The sequence below is a fragment of the Sarcophilus harrisii genome, chromosome 1 (assembly GCF_902635505.1).
Source record: "Sarcophilus harrisii chromosome 1, mSarHar1.11, whole genome shotgun sequence".
Classification (NCBI taxonomy): Eukaryota; Metazoa; Chordata; class Mammalia; order Dasyuromorphia; family Dasyuridae; genus Sarcophilus; species Sarcophilus harrisii.
Window position 1 is genome coordinate 712,562,963 of NC_045426.1, and position 21,026 is coordinate 712,583,988.

At 56.8% G+C, this 21,026-nt stretch overlaps 1 protein-coding gene across 1 annotated transcript; it reads right to left on the bottom strand.

Annotated features, from left to right (window-relative positions):
• Positions 1-10,467: 10,467 nt before the first annotated feature.
• Positions 10,468-18,145, bottom strand: LOC100913298 (RIMS-binding protein 2-like). Its single transcript, XM_031949103.1, is given in 5 exon segments — positions 10,468-14,325; positions 14,533-15,262; positions 15,264-15,390; positions 15,393-15,863; positions 18,070-18,145. Coding segments are annotated over 5 exon segments (5,019 nt in total). The 3' UTR covers positions 10,468-10,710.
• Between the last annotated feature and the right edge of the window lie 2,881 nt (positions 18,146-21,026).

Here is a 21,026-nt window from a genome sequence, read left to right on the forward strand (position 1 = left end):
GGGCCCGGCCCGGCTCTCCGGCTCCCTCTGCCGCCCAGGCGCGGCCCCGCAGCCAGAGTCCGAGGCGGCCCGGAGCCGGGAGCTCCCCAAGCAGCTGCGGGCGCGGGGGCCGCCCGGCGGGGAGCCCCTCACTTCCCCCTGCGCGCCTCAGCCTCCCCATGTGCCACGCGAGGAGCAGGACGGGCCAGCGCTCCGGACCTCGGGGATGCCGGGGAGCGGCTGGCTGAAATCAGTGACCACATTGCTCCGAAGCTGGATTCGAACTCGCGGCTCCGAGTCCGGGGCTGCCCGGCCGTCCCCTTACCCCCGCCCCCGGCGGCGCGGAGCGCGCGAGACCCCGGCCCGGCAGTGCCCGGCTCCGGCTCCGTCCGCCTTCCCGTGGGGGAGCTGCCCCTGCCCGGACCTCTCCCCCCCCCCCGCCCCCCCGGGGCCCGGCGTTCCCGGGGGGCGAGCCCGCGACGTCCTGCAGCCCCCACCCGCTGCCCCGCCTTCGGAGGAGCTTGAGCTCGGGGAGGCTCGCGGAGGAAAGCCGTTTTACAGATGTGGAAACCGAGGCCCGGCCAAGGGAAGTCCCTGGCTCCAGGGGGCCGGGCGGAGGCCGGATGGGTCCCGGATCCCTTTCCCACCTGGCCTCAGCCTCCCCCCGCCCCCGCCCCCGCCCCCGCCCCCAGATACCGGCATTGTCTGGATAAGCCCCGGCCAGAGCAGAGGGCAAAGTTCGGGCTCACGCTCTCCCTCCCGGCGGCTGAGCGGGGGCGGGAGGGGCCCGGGCTCCCGGAGGGGCCGGAGCGGCCGGAGGCTGGCGCCTTCCCCGGGGCCGGGCGGGGTCCAGGGGGGCTTGGCCACTGCCCGATGGGGCGCTCGCGAGCGGCCGGCCTCGGGCCTCACCTGAACGTGGCCCTGGTCACGGCCCGGAGCCGGGGACCCTCCCGGGAGAGCGCGGCTCCATCTCCGGCTCCTGGACTTCGGCCCCAGCCTCCCCTCCCCCAGTCCCCGATAAGGGCCTGGCCCTGGTCAAGGCTAATCAGCCCTGCGGGGCTCATGGGAACTTCAGTCACCGTCTGTCTGTCTGTCATCTGTCTGTCTCCCTCCCTCCCTCGTCTGTCAGCTCTGCCTCTGTCATGTGTCTCCCCCCTCATCTCTGTCATCGCTGTCTCCCTCCCCCCCATATCTCTGTCATCTCTGTCTGTCTCTGTCATCTGCTTCGCCCTCCCTCCCTCTCTGCCTCCTGTCCCTGCCTCTGTCTCCCTCCTTCCCCCCCTGTGTCTCTGCCTCTGTCTTTCTCATGTTTGTCTGTCTTGCTTTTGCCACCTGCCCCTCTCCCTCTCCCTCCCCCGCATGTTTCTCTTTTATCTCTCCCTCCCTTTCTGCTTCTCTGTGTCTCTGTCTCTCTCCCCTCTGTGTCTCTCTGTGTCTCTGTCTCTGTCTCCCTCCTTACTTTCTCTCCCTGACACCTTCAATCTCCACCTCTCACCTGGTCCCTCCTGCACTCACACAGGCTCTACCCAGGGGTTGCCCTTCTGGAAAACCACGATTTTCAGTGGACTTTATCATCCTTCAGCCTATTGCCAGGAACCCCAACTTGAACCCTGCCAGTAAAGGTCCAGGCGGCTGCCGAGTGCCCTCCCAGAAGCCCCTTCTCCAGGCGGCTGCCCAGTGCCCTCCCAGAAGCCCCTCCTCCAGGCGGCTGCCCAGTGCCCTCCCAGAAGCCCCTTCCCAGGCAGTTGCCAAGTGCCCTCCCAGAAGCCCCTTCCCAGGCAGTTGCCAAGTGCCCTCCCAGAAGCCCCTTCTCCAGGCAGCTGCTGAGTGCCCTCCCAGAAGCCCCTTCTCCAGGCAGCTGCCCAGTGCCCTCCCAGAAGCCCCTCCTCCAGGCGGCTGCCCAGTGCCCTCCCAGAAGCCCCTTCCCCCTGGGGATGCAGGTGCACTTCCAGCTCTGTTGCTCTCTAGGCTCTCCTCCAAAAATGGAACCTGGCCAAGGGGTAAAGAGGCGCCCTCTCCAGAGTGGCCCCTGCACAGAGGGATGGCTCGGGTCCCTGCTGCCAACTAATCCTCCTTAAGGAACAGAAGCAGTTCCTAATCCGGCGTGGGCAGGCCCCAACAGAGCCTCTCCTTCCCTGGGAGGTTCATGGAGTTGATGGGGGAACTCCCCAAATAAACCCCTGGCAGAATGAACGCCAAGCCTTGGAAGCTGAGCTCCTGGAGGGTGGATTCCCTTATCTGTCATTTAGCATCCACACCCAGCCCTCTCTGGGGGCCAAGACTGATCCCTCCCCCAACCCTCATCCCCTCCCCTCATCCCCTCCCCCTCTGCCTGGGTCTTGGGCCCTCTGCCACCGTTTCTTGCACCCAGAGCCTCTCCTCCTGCCAGTCTGGTCACAGACTCCCTTTAACCTTCTGCCTCTCCAGCTTCCTTCACCGTTGGGTCTGTCCCCTGGCTTGGATGCCTCTGCTTCCTCCTGTTCAGTCTTGCCCAGCTCTCCGTGACCCCATCGGGGGTTTTCTTGGCCAAGATACCGGAGTGGTTCGCCATTTCCCTCTCCGGTCCATTTTACAGATGAGGAAATTGAGTCAAACAGAGGAAAGGGATTTGCCCAGAGTCACCCAGCTGGGGAGTGTCTGTGACTGGCTTTGAACTCAGAAAGCTGAGTCCCGACTCCAGGCCCAAGGCTCTGTGCACCGTGACACCCCCTAGCGGCCCTTACTTCTTTGTGATCCACTTTCTTTTCAATCTCTTGCAATCTCTACTGATTCGGAGTGGCTCAGGCTGAGAGAGCACTCAGAGTCCGAGTCCAAATGCAACCTCAGACATAGAATTTGCTGTGTGACCCTGGGCAAGTCACATAACCCCAATCGCCTCAACAAAAAAAAAAAAATTATTATAGCTTTTTATTTAAAAATTATATGCATGGTAATTTTTCAGCATTGACAATGGCCAAACCTTGTGTTCCAATTTTCCCCCTCCTTCCCCTCATTCCCTCCCCCATGGCAGGTTGACCCATACATGTTAAATATGTTGAAGTATAAATTAAATACAATATAAGCATACATGTCCAAACAGTTGTTTTGCTGCACAAGAAGAATCGGACTATGAAATAGTGTACAATTAGCCTGTGAAGGAAATCAAAAATGCAGGTGGACAAAAATAGAGGGATTGGGAATTCTATGTAGTGGTTCCTAGTCATCTCCCAGAGTTCTTTCTGTGGGTGTAGCTGGTTCAGTTCATTCCTGCTCTATTGGAACTGGTTTGGTTCATCTCATTGCTGGAGAGGGCCATGTCCATCAGAATTGATCATTGTGTAGTATTGTTGCTGCCGTGTACAATGATCTGGTTTTGCTCACTTCCTGTGAGTCTCTCCAGGCCTCTCTGAAATCCTCCTGCTGGTCATTTCTTACCGAACAATAATACTCCATAACATTCATATACCATGACTTCTTCAGCCATTCCCCACTGTTGGGCATCCACTCAGTTTCCAGTTTCTGGCCTGAGACAGAGTCTCGGGAACGTCTCAGGTGTCAATGCCAATGGACTTCTCTCAGTCTTCATCCTCCTTGTCTCCTCTGCAGGTTTTACACTGTTGATTTACTCCTCAATCCTCTCTCTCCTCTTGGTTCCCCAATGGGGTGCTCTCCTGATTCTCCTCCTTCTCTGCCCACTTTTCAGCCTCCCTGTTTTTCCTCTAAGATTCATCAAGTCTTAAGTTAAGAGTGCTAGAGGGGGCTGCTAGATGGTGCAGTGGTTAGAGCACCAGCCCTGAAGTCAGCATCTGGGTTCAAATCTGTTCTCAGACACTTAACATTTCCTAGCTGTGTGACCCTGGGCAAGTCACTTAACCCCAAATTCCTCAGCCCAAAAGCAAAAAGAGAGAGAGAGTGAGAGTGCTAGAGAATAGGGGTTCAAATCTTGCACCAGAAACTTCTGAGCTATGTCATGTTGGGCAAATCCTCTTAACCCTCTGTGCTTGTTTCATCCTCTGGAAAAGGAGGTGTGAAGGCTCCATGGTCCCTAACATCCCTTCTGACTTGAAATCTGAGATCCTATCCAAGTGTCTGACCTTGCGCCAAGATGTTCTCTCCTCTGCGTCTCTCAAGATTTAAGTCCCTGTTTCCCCTAAACAGCTGCATGTTCCAGTAAGGCTGTGGCCTCACTGGCCCACATCATCACTGGCCCACAGATCCTGTTTCCCTCCAGATTTCTCCTGGAGCCTCACTTCGAAGTCTCACCTTATGAAGACAATACACAAAACTACCAGGATTTAGTGTCTGATTTTCCTCAGCCACGGGGCATTGAAGGGTAACGTCAGAAGAGAACACCGCCTGAGAAGCAAAAGCCCCAGTGGAGATTCTCTTTGTCTTCCCTGGCCTATAAAGAGCCCTGTTCATTTTTTCTTGTTCAGTCATGGATGACTTTATGACCCATTTGGGGTTTTCTTGGCAGAGATACCAGAGTCATTTGACATTTCCCCTTCCAGCTCATTTTACAGATGAGGAAACTTGATTTCCAGGTTGGGCTCTCTGTTCACTGAGCCATTGGCTGCCCATTCATTCTTTCTCGTTTGATTTTGGTTTGGGGTTTTTGCTGAGGCAATTGGGGTTAAGTGACTTGCCCTGTGCCACACAGCTAGGAAGTGTCTGAGACCAGATTGGAACGCAGGTCCTCTGACTTTAGGGCTGGGGCTCTCTCCACTGAGCCACCCAGCTGCCCCAGTGCCTTCCTTTCTAGAAGGCAGAACATGGGATTCACTCCACTTAGCATCTGCTGTCCCGCAGATTTGAGAGGAGCTTTCCAGGGTTGGTCATTGATGCAAAGAACTAGAACCTGTCTACAGTAACAGCAACTGCGATTGATGATCGCCTTTGATCGACTCCGCTCTTCCGGACGCTACAACGATCTAAGATAAATCCAAAGGACTCGGGATGAAAAATGCTCTCCACAGAAAGAACTGACGGAGTCTGAAGGCAGACTGAAGCAGACTTTGTCTTTTTAAACAGACATTTTAAAAATACTATATATTTCCTCTATTTTTTTAGGTTACACACGTATTCATTTTTTATGTTTCCATATGAGTCATGTTGGGAGAGAAAAATCGGGACAAAAGGGAAAACCACAAGAAAGAAAAAAAGAAACAAGGTGAAAATAGTGTTAGGTGATCCCCACTCCGTCTCCACAGGCCCCTCTCTGGCCGTGAAGGTGGTTTCCATCCAATTAACATTACTGTTCTCGAGGGGTTTGGGGTCCGGGTTTTCTTTCCCAACATGACTAATATGGAAATGACTTGCATGACTGCACATGTATAATCTATACCAAACTGCTCGCCTTTTCCGGGGAGGGGAGGGAAGGAGAACATTTGGAAGTAGTTAGATTTCTAAAATATGAATATTAAAATGTTTTTGTTTACATGTAGTTGAGAAACAAATTTGACAAAACAGAATTGATGTCATCTGGCAGAACAAGATCAGGAAATCCTGGAGGTCTGCCAGGTGGGAGAGGGGGTGAGGGAGGAAGGGAGCCCAGGAGCAGCCTGGGAGCAGCCTGGGAGCAGCCTGGGAGCAGCCTGGGAGCAGCCTGGGAGCAGCCTGGGGGCAGGGAGGGTTCCCAGAGTGGGTGTTTCAGAGTGAGGATCATCAAATGGGATATTGGTAAGGCACTTAGAACAGCGCCTGGCCCCCCAAGACTAGAGTTCCAGTCAGAGCTCAGACATTGGATACTAGCTGTGTGACCCTGGGTAAGCCCCTTAACCCCATTGCCTCACATAAAAGGACAAGTATTTGCTCCCTTTCTTGAAGTCACTGAGTCTATTTCACTGTTCAGGTGGGGAAGAGGAAGCCCAGAAAGGTGGAGTTACATTTGAGCACACTGTCAGTGAGTTGATCCACAAAGGGGGAAGCAAATAAGCATTTATTAAGTACCAACTATGTACCAGGCACAAAAAAGGGAAAAATTCATCCCTGTTCTTGAGGATCTCACAGTCCAATGGGAGATGAATGTAGACAACCCTGTAAACTCTAGCTGATCCACCTTAATGCTAGATTATCTTCAATTATCCTAGCTAGATCCTTGTTTGTCCAATTATTTGCAAGTCGCCTCACCTCCTACTTTAGACAGGGAGCTCCCCGACAACAGAGCTGTCTCATACCTTTTTTGGATTCATAAGACTTAGCACAGCAGGGGGCAGCTAGGTGGAGCAGTGGTTAGAGCCCCAGCCCTGAGGTCAGCAGGAAGACCTGAGTTCAAATCTGGCCTCAGACACTTTCTAGCTGTGTGACCCTGGGCGAGTCACTTAACCCCAATTGCCTCAGCAAAAATAAAAAACTTAGCACAGTGCCTGGGGCATAGTAGGCACTAATGAAATGTTTATTACTTGACTGGTGGATGATACATCAGAGATAATCAGTAAAGGGAAATACTGCAATAGAAGGGATAGAGATTTGCGGATTAATTTGTACATGGAGGAGTGGAGAGGTCTATGATCTAAGGAGGCTGGAAAGGTAGGAGAAAGATGGGTTATGGAGGGCTTTGAAAGCCAAACAGAGGCTTTTATATTCGATCCTGGAAGTAACAGGGAGCCACTGAACTTGACTGAATATACAATATGGTACCCCCAGATTGGTTGCTTGGTTGTTGTCCTTTGTTTTCAAAGAGCAACAAAACGAGTCGAGTTACGGTGTCCGACTGTGGCCGATCAGACCGATTCGAGCTCAGGATGCTCTGCCACAAGTGCGGTTCCTGGGAACATCTGGGGTGACTTCTGGGGGGACTTTGTGTCTCAGATTTCTTCTGAGCTAACTCAGTTCTGCTTTGCTCGGTGAGCACCTTTTCTGACGAGGGCACGCCATGCTGGGTGATCTCATGTCAGTGTTCCCCACGTCATGCAATCAATTCCAGAGTTCTGAAGAGACACCTTGAGTCTCCTTGCATTGCTTTTTCTGACCACCTTGTGAACGTTTGCTTTGTATGGTGCCCCTGGAATTTCAGATGAGTAGAGAAAGGTCTGGGGGCATCTGGGTATTGCAATGGATAGAGTACTGGGTCTGGAGTCAGGAGGTCCGGAGTTCAAATCCAGCCTCAGACACTAGCTTTTTGACCCTGGCAAGTTATTTATCCTCGATTGCTTCCCCTTGGAAAAAAAGGAGGCTCAGGAATGATGAGACACATGGCAGGAAAATCAGTCTTTGGGGTGAGATGGGATTTAAATTCAGGTCTTCAAACCCACCATTCTGTATCCTTCCTTCCTCCTGACCTAGGCCTGGAACCTTGCCCCTTTCCCCACACCTCTCTCCAGCACCACTCCTTCCTTTCTCCAGCTCCCCCCTTGGATGTTTCTCTGCTGCCTCAGTGAAAGAAATGGCCAGGGTTTGAAATATCTGATAGTAGCTCAGAGGTCCGAGATTCATTCAGCAGAGAAGCTAGGGCTGAATTAAGGAGATTTGAGACTCATCAGCGTAGTGATTATAACAATCCATGGCAACTGATGAGATCAAGTGAAGCAGTATAAAGGGAGAAGAGAGCCCCAAACTGAGCGGTCTGGGACACGGCTGGTTAGAAGGCCTGGTCTGGATGAAGATCCAGCAAAGGAGGCAGAGAAGGAGTGGTCAGAAAGGGAGACCATATAGAAGGTCCCACTTGGAAGAGACTTAGTTGAACTTTCTCATTTTACAGAGGGGGAAACTGAGGCTAAGGAATCCAAGATCTGTAGGTGGTCAGTGATCCCCTCCATCATAGGCTCATTCTCACGGCTTCCCACTTTTTCTATCCCCTAAACTGACGCCCCGATGCCTGAAGCTGTGGGAATTGAGAACTCTCTGTGTTAACCCTAACCCTCCCCCGTGCTCCATTTTGATTGGGAATCCAGGACCTTCTTGACCAGAGAAGCTTCCAACCAGAGAAGTCCCTCTCATCCCAGCCTGCCATGTTGTCTGACCACATTGCTGCTCAGGACCCAAAGACGTGAAAGGTTGGGGGAAGGGGGGGAAGAAGTGATAGGGAGAAAATGAGTCAGAAACAGGGGTCGCCCTCCCCTGGGTGGCTCTATTTCTCAAACCAGCCCGACCCTGGGAAGAGGGGGCCAAGTAGCCAATTGGACCTGTCTGGAAGTGGCTGCCTCGGAAGGCAACAACTTCCTCTTCATTGGAAGCCATCAAGCAGAAGCTGGAGGAATACTCATTGGTTCTATTACTTTGGGGATTTCTTTTCTGTGTGTGCTCGACTGGGCCACTGCTCAGGTCCCTTCCAACTCACATTCTGTGGATCTGGTCTGGTTTCCCTACTTCCATGACCAGGGTTCCTTTCTCTGGGCCTCAGTTTCTCCATCTGTAAAATGAGGAAATTCCACTCTCTTCCATCTTGGACACTCTACACCACTTACCTCTTTGACTGCTCCTCCTCTGCCTCCTTTGCTGGATCTTCAACCAGGTCAAACCTTCTGGTTTGATTGTCCCATAGGGCTGAGTCCTGGGTATTCTGCTTCACTTGGTGATCTCATTTCCCACAGATCCCATTATAATCACTATGCTGATGATTCTCAAATCTATTCATCCAGCCTTAGTTTCTCTGCTGTACGAGTCTCAAATCTCTATAGTTATCGGGTATCACAAACTGGATGTCTAGAAGACTCCCTGTGTCTGAAACTGCTCTCCTAGCTTCCCCTAAAACCCTCCCTTTTCCTTCCCAATTGTTTCACCCTCCCCATCTTCCCAGTCTCCCAAACGGTGTCTCACGGCTCCCTACCCCATTTCCACTGTCACCAAGGCCTGCTGATTTTACTTACCTGATCTATCTCTAACGTGCTCCCCTTTTCCTCTTGACACTATTTTGGTGCAGGCTTTCATTACCTCATGGCTGGACTATTACAATAGCTGTTTATTTTTCCTGCCTCAGTCTCTCCCTATTCCAGTCCATATGATATAATTTTCCTAAAGCTCCATTCCAACCGTATCACTACTATACTCAGCAAACCCCAGTGGCTCCCATTGTCCCTAAGATCAAATACAAGATGTGGATTGGCATTCAAAGCCCTTCATAATGCAGCCCGCTCTCACCTTTCCAGTCTTATACCTGATACATCCGTTTTGTCCCAGTGACACCGGCCTCCGGGCTGTGCCATGGCCCAAACCCTCCACATCTTGATCCCACATCATACATAAAACCTTTCCAAAATCTTAATTCTAACATCTTACCTCTGTTGATTAAGCTATCCTATGGATAGTTGGGAGTTTGAACATGATTATTTGCAGATTGTTAGTGACTTGAGGGCAGATTGTGCTTCCTTTTTGGTTATCTCTGCTACTTAGCGCACAGTAGGCATTACTGTGACTTTCTTGGTAGTGGGGAGGATGTTGGACTCAAGTGTCAGGAGGATCCCAATTGGGCAAATCACCACCTCTGGGTTTGTTTCTCCAGCAAAATGAAGGGAGCATCTTATTGTGGGGCTTGAATGATTAATGTAAAGAATATATGTGTGTATTATATAAATATTGCAGTTTTTGAGGAGCCGGCTCCTCGTTTGGGCGCCATCACTAATTGTCGGCATGTCTCTTTGTGGGCTTTGCCATATATTCCAACACTGGATTTGAAAGGATGAAGGCTTTCTCGGAACTGCTTTCAAGTTAAGTAAAATCTCCCCAAGGACTAACTAGGAACAGGATCCCTGGGGGGGGGTAGAGAGAATTATATCTGTGCTTCTCTTCTTGCTATGTTGTCTCAGGAAATAGCCCTTTGGAAAAATGAATTTGATGTTAATTGATTAAGTGAAACTGGGATGCTGGGAAACTGATATTGGGGAGAAAACATTGGAATAGGGGCTTGAGTTGATAGAGAAGCCAGACTCCCAGAGGTATCCCAAGAACTCCAGGGGAGAGACATTATATCCTGGGTGTGCAACTTATTCCTACTGTAGTGGGAGTTGGGGAAAAAAACCCTAGGGCTTATACGGGCTGCACTTTGAACGGCCACAAAGGGGATCATGGCCCAATGGAGGGATGTGGGAGAACTGGAGTTCAAATGCTGTTTTTTAACCTTCAATCCCGGAGGGGACCCAATTACTGATCAGTGTCCCTGTTCAAAGCACCCCAGCGGTGGTCTCCACTCCCAGGAAGGGAGACCTGTCCAGGTGGAGCGCCCCCAGTTTAGTCCTGTCCCTGTTCTAATCTGCTCTTGTGATCGACCTTAGCAAGTTCCAAACTGCCAGGGCCAGCCCACTCTAATACTTTCCAGTCTTCATTAGCCAAGAGGGGTAGTGGATAGCTCGGAGGGGCCTCGGGAGTCACGGGCCCCCCCCAAGTTCAAATCCAGTCTCTATCCTTTAGTAGCTGGGCCGGCCTAGGCAAGGCCCCCGTTGGGACCCTAGGACGGCTCTGCTGAGTTGCAGAAGAGCTGCCTTTTGCTTCTGCGGAGGGAATTCCCCAAATCAACCGAATGAGGCGCCCCTTAGTGGGACGCCCCCAGAATAACCATGCTGAGGGGCACTCTAGTTTTGGTTGTTCTTTGTTGCTTTTAATTACCTGAAGCCAGGTTTTAAACCATGTTCTCAGAGGTAAGGGGCTTTGAATGATTACAATCCTATAGTCTCTATCGAGGAAAAAAGGTTTTGGTTTTTTGGGTTTGTTTTTTTTTTATAGATATCGTGACTGTCATTGTGCTGTAGGCCTGGGCAGCTGGCCAGCACGTTCTGGACTAAGGGGGGGGGGGGCCAGGACCAGGTCTGTGGGGGCCTGTTACTCTGCATTCAGCGCTGGGGTCTTCAGCAGGTTGGACGGGACCAGGCCCCTCTGCCCATTGAGCTCCCCGTAGAAGAAGCCGTTGTCATCCACGGAGCCCAGCACGGTGACCACGTCGCCAGCGCTCAGGGTCAGCTCCTCAGTTAAGCTCAGGCTGGAGCCCTTCCGGGGCCGGTAGTCGAAGGCGGCCACCATGGTCTGCGGGTGCCAGAACTGGGCTCGCTGGGGGGCCCCTCTTGCCACGGAGAAGCTCTTCTTGGGGCTGTGTGGCTGTGTAGAGAGCTCCAGGAGGTTGTCCAGCGACACCTCGTGGGGCAGGAGGCCTTGGCGCAGGAGCTGCTTGAGCACATCGCTGCCCTCCACCTGCACTTCGGACACCATGTCCCCGGGGATGTAGCCCATTCGGCCGCAGCACTCTCCGTGGTAGAATCCGTCTGGGTCCAGATCCCCCCAGACCTTCAGGAGCTGGCCCCGATGGAAGGCAAGCTCTTCCTCAGCAGCCTCTGGGTTGGGGGACATCAGCTGGGGGTCGTAGTCCCAGAGGGCCACAAACACTCGCAGGGGGTCACTGGCGGCCTTTCCTTTCAGGGGGCTGCCTCCCGGGGCCCTGAACCACGGCCCCGCGGCCGGCACCATGGGGCTGGCTTTCAGGATCTTGTTCATCCTCCCCGAGGGGGCCTGATATAACAAGGTGCCGGGCTCTCGGCAGGGGGCCTCTTTCTGCAGCCCCACGGGCCTGCCCTGGCCCTTCTGGAGCCTGAACTCCTTCTTTTGGCCGGGTCTCCTGGTCCCCCACATGTTCCCGTACTGGTCCTCTTCCTCCAGCCTGGCCAGGTCCACCACGTGGCTGCGATCAGCAGGGGCCTCCTGCGGCTGACCTTCGGGCCTGATCCTCGGCGTCTTCCCGCCGGGACTGCTCTCCCGGCAGATCTCGGTGGTCTCCAGCAATTCCTGAATCAGGTTCCATCTAGAGATGACCTTTCTAGCATTCTGCTCTTCCACCCCAATCACCTGGCCGTCGGAGGGATGCCGGGGGCCGCCGAACCTGCCGTCCTTGGGGGTCTTGGGCCTGTGGGTCTCCTTCCGGCCGGAAGGCAGGAGGCTCAGGGCATAGGCTTCCGCGGGCCCCGGGGGGACGTCCCCCGGGCCCGGCGGCCCTCCGTCTGAAAGCTTTGGGACTCTCCTCTGGAAGCCGTCTTCCGGGAAGCCGTCGGAAGCGGCAGCTTTGGCTCTCCCGCAGCCGGTCTTGAGGCCGAAGGCGGACGGAACGGCCTTCTCCTGGGAGGCGGGGGCTCTGGGCGGGGCCTGCAGCTGGGGGTGGGCCGGCTCGGCGCCCGTGTGATTGACGGGGAAGCTCTGGGCCGACCTGGCGAGGCCGCACTGCTTCAGCCAGTCCCCTGGGATGTGCGCGGGCACCGAGTCCAGGGACTCGCCGTAATGAGACATGGTTCTCACGGAGATCTCTTGGGAAAGCTTTTGATGCGGGAGCTGGGCCAGCTCCACCACCACGTTCCCCGCCGTGGGGGAGGGCACTTCGGCCACTTTCTGCCCGCCCGCGTACACGGCGTAGCCCGCCACGGGGACTCCGTTGGAGGTCCCGGCCGAATCGATGGTCACGGGGATCCAGCTGACCAGCAGAGCGCCCGGGGAGGTGTGGCCTTCCACCAGGACGTCGAGCGGGGGGTCGGGCGGGCCGGCCCACGGGGTGGTGAAGGCGATGGAGGAGGACGTCTCCTCCCAGGGCTTCTTGGCCGCGTCCCCGAGGGGCCGCGCCTCCACGTGAGCGCAGTAGCTGGTGCTGGGCTGCAGGTTCTGGAAGGTGTAGCGGCAGACGCCCGCCTTGGTGAGGTTGTGCTCCTGCTCGTTGAGGTAGACCATGTGCGGGTAGCTGCTGTTGCTGTAGAGCCAGCTGATCTCGGCCGACGTGGCGGTGAGACTGCGCAGCCTCAGCTGCGTCGGGGCGGAGCAGAAGCCGCGGCCCACCAGGAAGGAGCACTGCAGCCGGTTGGAGCAGCCCCGCTCCAGCACGCTCTGCACCGAGATGCGGTAGGCCCTGGTCTTCAGGTCCAGGTTGTCAATGGTGGCCCGGGTCTGGGCCCCGGCCCGGATGTTCTGCCTCAGTTCGTTGTCCACGTAGACGTTGTAGCCCCGCGTGGCCCCGAACGGGTGGGGGGCGAAGGGGGCCTCCCAGTCCACCACCACCCCCCGGGGCAGCTGCTGGATCAGAGTCAGTTTGGGGGAGCAGGGCGGCCCGGAGAAGTCCAAGGCCTCCTCCGCGCCGTCGGCTTTCCTGGTGGGCGCGCCGCAGCCCGGGGCCTCCTCGGGGGAATCGCTGGCTTTTCCCTCAGGACTGGAACTTTCACTGGGCGATTTCCCTTCCTGGGAGGAGTCCGGGCAGGAATCACTACCCTCCGGAGGCTGGAAACTCAGGATCTCACCGTCGGAAATCTGCTCCACCAGGTTGGAGGGGACCAGGCCCCTCTGGCCATCCATCAGCTCCCCGGCGTAGAAGCCGTCCTCGTCCATGTCCCCGAAGATGTAGATGTAGTCGCCCGCGGTCAGGGGCAGCTCGGCCTCGGGCTGGTCGTTGGGCCCGGCGAACGGGTCGTAGTTGTAGCGGGCTAGGAAAATCTTGAGTTTCGCAGGGCCCTGAGCGTCCTGGCCGTGGGGGCCCCTGGGGGCCGCCGGCTCGGGGGGGCGGGGGAGGCCGTCCGCTTCGGAGTCCTCCGCCTCGGGAGCCTGAAGGCCGAGCTGCGGCGAGGCAGCCTCGGAGGCGCCGGCCTGGGGGCTGGCTTTCTTGGCCGGCGTCCTGGCGTCAGGGAGGCCGGGGCCCTCCGGGAGGCAGGTGGCTTTCTTGGCCCACTTCCCCCGGAACAGCTGCGCCGGCTTGGAGTCGTGGGCGTGGTGGGAGCGGGGCAGCTCGAGCTCTCGGATGTGGGCCTCCAGCGTCTGCACGGCCTCCTGGTGCTCCCTCTGCATCTGCTCGCGCTCCTGCTGCAGCCTCTGCACCTCTCCGCGCTGGGCGGCCAGCGCGCCCAGGGCCTCGCGCAGCTCCTTCTGCAGCTGTTGGCGGCCGGCCTCGCTCTGGCTGGCCTGCTGCTGCAGCTGGCTGCTCAGCAGCGCGGCCGAGTCCCGCTCCTCCGTCAGCAGCTCCAGCTTGCCCCGCATCTCGCTGTTCTCCGAGCCCACCTTCTCCAGCCACTGCGCCCGCTCCTGGAGCCTGCTGTTCTCCTGCGCCAGCCAGCTGTTCTCGCTCAGCACCTGGTGCAGGCGGCCCTCGGCCTCCTGGACTCTCTGCTGGGCCTTGTCCACGTCCAGCTCGAGGCTCTCGCAGCACTTCTGCCTCTCGCTGAGGCTCTGCTCCAGCGCCTGCAGCTGGAGCTTCAGCTCCTGGGCCTCGGCCGCTTCGTCCGGCCCGGGCTCCTGGAGCGGGGCGCCCGGGGGCGGGGAGGCGGCCCTCTGGGCCGCGGGGCCCCTGAAGGTCTGCAGGGTGACCTGCCTCTGCAGCCGCAGCACCTCCTTCTGGGACTCGCGGAGGAGCTGGTCGAAGTCGGTGACGTTGAGCCACTGGCCCTGGCAGGAGGCCACGCGGGCCTGCAGGTCGCACCCTGCCTAGGTCCCCGACCCGGCCGGCCCCACAGCGCCCGCTGGTCCTTCCGCAGGTCCTTGGCCCTGGGCCTGGGCCGGCGGCACAGCCCAGGCTGGCCCCGTTTCCCCCGGGGCCCGGGCCGGGCCCCGGAGGGGGTCTCCTGCAGCTTGCGGGCGCGCTCCTCCAGGCGCCTGGCGGGCGGCGCCTTTCGGGCGCTTCCCAGGCCGCACCTTCTCGCTGGAGTCGGGGAAGCCCGGGGGACTGGCTTTCTCCTCCGGAGGCCGGGCAGTTTGGCCAGGCTGGGCCCCGGCCAGCCCCGGTTCCTTCCCGGTCCCTGGGGGGCGCCCCGGGCCAGGCCCCGGGGAGGCCGAGACGCCCGCGGGCCTCGGCCCGCCCCCCGCCCCGGGCGGGGCTGCAGGCCGCCCCTCGGGTGGGGCCCGGCCCACCAGCGCGGGGAGGTCGCGGGCGGGCGGCCGCCCCCGGACCTCCCCGGTGCCCAGGCTGTCCGGGGCCGCCCGGGGAGGCAGGCCCGCGGGGTGGGGGCGGGTCCAGCGGGACCCGGCGCGGCGACCGCCGCCGGGCGCCTCCAGGGCGGGAGGAGCGGGCGGTGGGCGGGGGCCGGAGGAGGCGGTGGGCGGGGCGCGGCGTGCACAGGCTGTCCAGGGAGCGCGGCCGGCCGGCGGGAAGCCGGGCGGGCGGCGGCGGGGCGGCGGCCGGGGAGGCGGGAGGAGCGGCCCCGGCGGGCTGAGAGCGGGGGCGGGGGCGGCGGGCGCGGTGGTGGTGATGGCGGCGATGGTGGCGGCCGCCGCGGCTCTGGAGGCCGGCATCTCCCCGGCGCCCGTGGTGGGCAGCTCCGCCACGCCCGGGGTCGGCAGCTCCCCGGCGCCCGCGGCCTGGAAGTGGACGGCGACGATGGCGGCGGCGGCGGCGGCGGTGGCGGCGGCGGGCTCGGGCGGGGTGAGGCCGCGGGGGCCGGGCCGAGAGCACCGAGGCCGGGTCCCAGTGGAAGTTCTCCAAGATGTCGGGAAGAGGCCGGTTCAGCGCGGCCTGCAGGTGGCGGATGCGGGCGGCCTGCTCGCCGTCCGCTCCCGCACTTGGCCGCACGTCCGCGCTTGCGCGGCACTCCCGGCCCCGGGCCGCCGCGGCCGGACCCCCCACGGGCCCGGGGCCGCAGGCCGCGGCCAGCGCTCCTCGGCCAGCTGGCGCTGCAGCTCCCGCGCCTGGCGCACGGCGCAGTCCCGCTCCTTGTGCAGCAGCTGCTGCAGCTGGCGCAGCTCGGCCTCCCCCGCGCGGCAGCGGGGATCCGGCGTCCGCCCCAGCACGGCCTCCTGCAGCTGCCGCAGCTCCCCACTCCTGCATCCCCGGGGAGCCAGCTGGTCGGCCACGTGGCGCCCCGCTGCCGGCCTCCTCCCCGGGCCCCCAAGCGCCCCCCCGTGCGACGGGCCCCTGCCCCCAGCTCGGCGCGCACGGCCTCCAGCTCCCGCCGCCTTCCTCCAGGGAACGGCCGGGCCCTTGGCCTCCGGTTTCTTGGGCAGTAGCGGCCCCGGCGGGCTCGGGTGTCCTGGTCAGGTGCCCCCACCCCCTGCCCCGCTCAGCTCAGCCTGGCCCCTGGGTTACCTCCCCGCCGGCCGGCCGACGCCCCGCCCCCGCCGGGCGCCCCACCCTCGCTTAACCGCCCCCGGCCCGCGCCCCAACCGCGCCCCTCGGGCCGTCGCCCCCTCCCCCCCGGCCGGCCCGGAGATGCGGTCCTTGAGGATGGGGCTCCGCACGGCATGGGGGCCCCAGGGCCCTGGGTTCCGGCAAGCCGAGCGCCCCGGCCAACCGCTGCATTTGCGGGGAAGGGGGGGACCGAGGCCCGGAGAGAGGAGGAGACCGAGTCATCCGGGGAGGAGGCGGCCCGCCCTCCAGCCCCCCCCCCATTTGGGGCCTTCACCAGGGCCCCAGGGCCAAGGAACGCAAAATTTGGGTGACCCTTCCCCGGGGCCGGGACTGGAAACCCCTAGCAACGGGGGCCGCGCGCCGCCCCCCCATGTCCCAGGGGCGAACAAACCGGGGAGGGGGAAGGGGGGCCCAGTCAGTCACCAAAGGAAGCAAACCCTGAGGTTTTCCAGGGGATAAAGGGGCCATTTCCCCAGGTTTTGGAACCCCAGGGGAGGCAAAGGAGGGCCCGCCCGGCCTTCCCAACATACAACAAATCCCGCTCCCTTTTGCTACTTTTCCTTGTAGACAGAGAAAAAGACAACAGAAACAAGACGGGAGGAGAGAACAGCAGAAGAGCAGGGCGAGAAGAGAAAGAAGAGAAGAACAGAGAAGGAGGGGAGGAGGGAGAAAAAGGGGGGGGGGGCAGGAAAGGAAGAGAAACAAAGGGGAGGAGGGAAAGGGAAGAGAGAGGATGGGGGAGAAAGGGGGAAAAGGGGAGAAAAGGAGGGGGGGGAAGGCAGAAAAAAGGCCAAGAGGGAGGGGGAGGGAAGAGACAGGGAGGGCGAAAAGGGCCAATGCTTTAAAGCTGGGGGGAGTCTATTTTCTTCCCCAGCCCTTGCAGGGGGGGAAAGGCCAGTCGCCTTCAAAAAGGAACAAGAGAGGAGGAGGGCATTGAGGAAAGGAAACCTGCCGGGCATGGCTTTGGTCAGGGGGCAGGGTTGGACACCCCCGGGATTTTCCCAACCAGGCTGGGGCGAGGGGTTGGCAAGGTCCTCCCAGTCCGCCCTCAAAAACCCCGGGGCCCCGGGGGCACTGAGGACAAACCCGGCTCCCCGGCACCCGCCTGCCCATTCTTGGCATCCCCTGGGCCCCCGGTTTCCCAAAAGGTGGGGGCCGGCCTTGGCCTTGTCCCCAGGGGCTTTGGGAACAAAAACAGCTATATTCCCAAAGGCTGGGACTAAAAAAACCCCCCTTCCCCAGAAAGGAAAGGGGGGGGAAGAGGGAAGAAAAAAGAAAAAGGGGGAAAGGCTTTAAAGGCCCTAGAGGAAGGAGGGAGGGAGGGAGGGAGGAAAGAAAAGGAAGGAAAGGAGGAGGAGGGAAGGGGAAGGAAGGAAGGAAGGAAGGAAGGGAGGGGGAGGGAGGGGAGGAAAGGAAGGAAGGAAGGAAGGAAGGAAGGAAGGAAGGAAGGAAGGAAGGAAGGAAGGAAGGAAGGAAGGAAGGAAGGAAGAGAGGGAGGGAGGGAGGGAGGGAGGGAGGAAGGAAGGAAGGGAGAGAGGGAGGGAGGGAAGGAGAGAAAGAGGAAGGAAGAAAGAAAGGAAAAAGAAATCAGGGTAGCTGAGGGGGGTTGGCACAGAGACTGTGCCAGGTCTGCCATCAGGAGATGTTTTTTTCTTGAGTTCAAATCCAGTCTCAGATATTTACTGGCTGTAAGATCCCGGGCAAGTCACTTTACCGGCTGCCTCAGTTTTCTTATCTGCAAAATGAGCCAGAAAAAGAGATGACAAACCACTTCAGGATCTTTCCCAAGAAAATCTCGAGGTCCAGGGAAGTCAGACGTGACTGAACAACAGCAAAGACATGAAAGCTCCGTTAAACTATCCGAGAGGGAAGGTCATTTCAGCCACTCCCTCATTTTGCAGAAGAGGAGGCTGAGGTTCCCAAAGGCACACGGTTGGTCGATACCCTGGCCTGAAGTCCCTGCAGTTCTCAGAGCTGGGGATTCTGGGAATTGGCAGAGGTGAAGTGACCGCTCGAGGTCATACAGCCAGTATGGGTCAGGGCAGGGATTGGACTTCCTAGACTAACCCCACTTTTCCGAATGAAACACCACCACTGCACACACACACCATAGCCGCAGGAGCTGCAGAGGTCACCTAGTCCCAGACTCATAGCTCCACACACTGGAAGGGACTCGGAAGCCATCTCGGGGAAACTGAGGACCAGGGAAGCTTAAAGGATTAACGTGAGGTCACACAGTAAGGAACAGAGCTGGCATTCTGTGTCCCTCCCCAAAGACCTTTAGAGCCAAAGGTAGTTGGTACAGCCTCGGTGACTAGAGTGTCAGATCTGGAATCAGGAGAACCTGAGTTCAAATCCAGCCTCAGACACGAGTAGCTGTGTGACTCCAGGTAAGTCACTTAACTTTTGCTGCCTCAGTTTCCTCAGCTGTAAAAAACGAGGGCTAATAATCGCATCTGCCTCTCAGGGTTGTTGTGAGACAGTATTTGTAAAGTACTGAGTGTAGTGCCAGTGCCTGGCACATGTTTAGTTGTTTCTGATCCAGTTAGGGGTTTTCTTGGTAAAAATACTAAGAGTGGTTTGTTCTTCCCTGCTCCAGCTCATTTTATAGTTGAGGAAATTGAGGCATGGTAAGTGACTTACCCAGGGTCCCCTGACTCTAGACTTGGCACTGTCACTTTGTGCAGCTGACACACAGTAGGTGTTATATAAATACTAACTTATTATGAGACTTAACTCTTTTTTTAAATAAAGCTTTTTATTTTCACACCATATGCGGATAATTTGACAACACTGACCCTTGCACAGCCTTGTGTTTCAGACTTTCCCTTCCTCCTCCCCAACTCCTCCCCTAGATGGCAGGCAATCCAACATTGGAACGACTTTTCTCTCCTCAAAAAGAGAGCCGAGGTAAAAATGACAGGAAAAAATAATGATGAATGTTGGAGGGGATGTGGGAAAACTGGGACACTGATACATTGTTGGTGGAATTGTGAATACATCCAGCCATTCTGGAGAGCAATCTGGAACTATGCCCAAAAAGTTATCAAACTGTGCATCCCCTTTGACCCAGCAGTGTTACTACTGGGCTTATACCCCAAAGAGATACTAAAAAAGGGAAAGGGACCTGTATGTGCCAAAATGTCTGTGGCAGCCCTGTTTGTGGTGACTAGAAATTGGAAAATGAATGGATGCCCCTCAATTGGAGAATGGTTGAGTAAACTGTGCTATATGAATGTTATGGAATATTTTTGTTCTGTAGAAAATGACCAGCAGGATGAATACAGAGAGTTTTGGAGAGACTAACATGAACTGATGCTGAGGGAAATGAGCAGAACCACGAGATCATTATATACCTCAACAACGATACTGTATGAGAATGTATTCTGATGGAAGTGGATTTCTTCCACAAAGAGAAGATCTAACTCGGTTTCAATTGATCAAGGATGGACAGAAGCAGCTACACCCAAAGAAAAAAACACTGGGAAATGAGTGTAAACTGTTTGTTTTCTTCCCAGGTTATTTTTACTTTCTGAATCCAATTCTTCCTGTGCAACAAGAAAACTGTTCGGTTCTGCACATATACATTGTATCTAGGATATACTGTAACCTATTTAACATGTATAGGACTGCTCGCCATCTGGGGGAGGGGGTGAAGGGAGGGAGGGGAAAAATGGGAACAGAAGTGAGTGCAAGGGATAAGGTTGTAAAAAATTACCCTGGCATAGGTTCTGTCAATAAAAAGTTATTATAATTTAAAAAGAGAGAGAGAGAGAGAGAGAGAGAGAGCCAAGGGAGCTGGATTTGGAGATTCAGAAGCTGCAGGGAGAGCACGTGAGTCAGGGCTATTCGTCCCCCATGAGTCACCCAGTTGCCAGTAGGGGGCAGAGATGCTTTCCCCAACACAGACAGACTGCTCCTTTGGGGAGGGAACTTGCCTTGGAATAATAGATCGGCCAGTCTGGGAGGGGCCTCAGAAACCAGCCGGGCCAACCTCGTCCTTTCCCAGATGGGGAAACTGAGGCCCAAAGACACACCTGATAGCCTCAAAGCCCCAGCTAGGGTTCAGTTTTCCTCTGTGTCATTGCCTAGGACAGTGGAAAAGACTTGCATTTGGGGGAAAGGCTCTGAGTTCCATTGACTATCTGAACAGCCCAGGACAAATCTCTTCCTCTCTCTGGGCTGGGTTTGAGCTAAATGACCTTGGAGGTCCCTTCCAGCCTGAGATCTCAGACCCCGTGCCACTTAACATTACCCCAGAGCGATGGATGATGGCCCCTGTGGAGAGGAGATCTCCGAAGCCCCAGCTCCCGTTTTTACTGTGTTCCAGGGGTATTTAGAATTACAATTCTAAATTAAAATCCCATAATCTTTGGGATGATGAACTTGTCAACCACCATAAATGTTGTAGTATCCAAGGACCCTAAACAAGAATTATGTCTGATACTGTGAACTTGCTGCATAGTGAATGTTTATATTGTAGTTGACACGGTAACAAAATTGCCCTGCTAGTTTAAGCCTCTGAACTTTTCCCTTTCTTTGTATGTTTTATCGATGCTCTCTTTTTTATAATTCTGCCATTGATAACTTAGCCTCAGTCCCCAAGAGAAACCCTCCCTTGTAACAGAGAAATACTATAAAGTTGCGACTAGATGGTATCGTGGATAGAGCGTCAGCCCTGGCGTCAAGAGGACCTGAGTTCAAATCTGGCTTCAGACACTAGTGACCTTGGACAAGTAATTTATCTCTTTACCATTAATCCAATGGTCAAGGACATGGTAAATTATTCCAATATTTGCCAAGAAAATGCCACACGGGGTCGCGGAGAATCGGCCACAATTGGACCAGTCAAATAAAACCAACCGGTCCATGGGTCATATTGGCAAATGACTGTTTGTTGCTGTCTCTAGTCTGCCACCTCTCTGCCAAGAAGTGGCAAGGATGCATTATTAGTCTTCTGATATCATTGGTCTGCTTTTGGGTTGACCCAGAATGTTCTGTCCCACAAAATCCCTGAGATGAATGGAGCGAAAAGTGTCGAAGGGGCCATCTTGGGAGGTAGTGA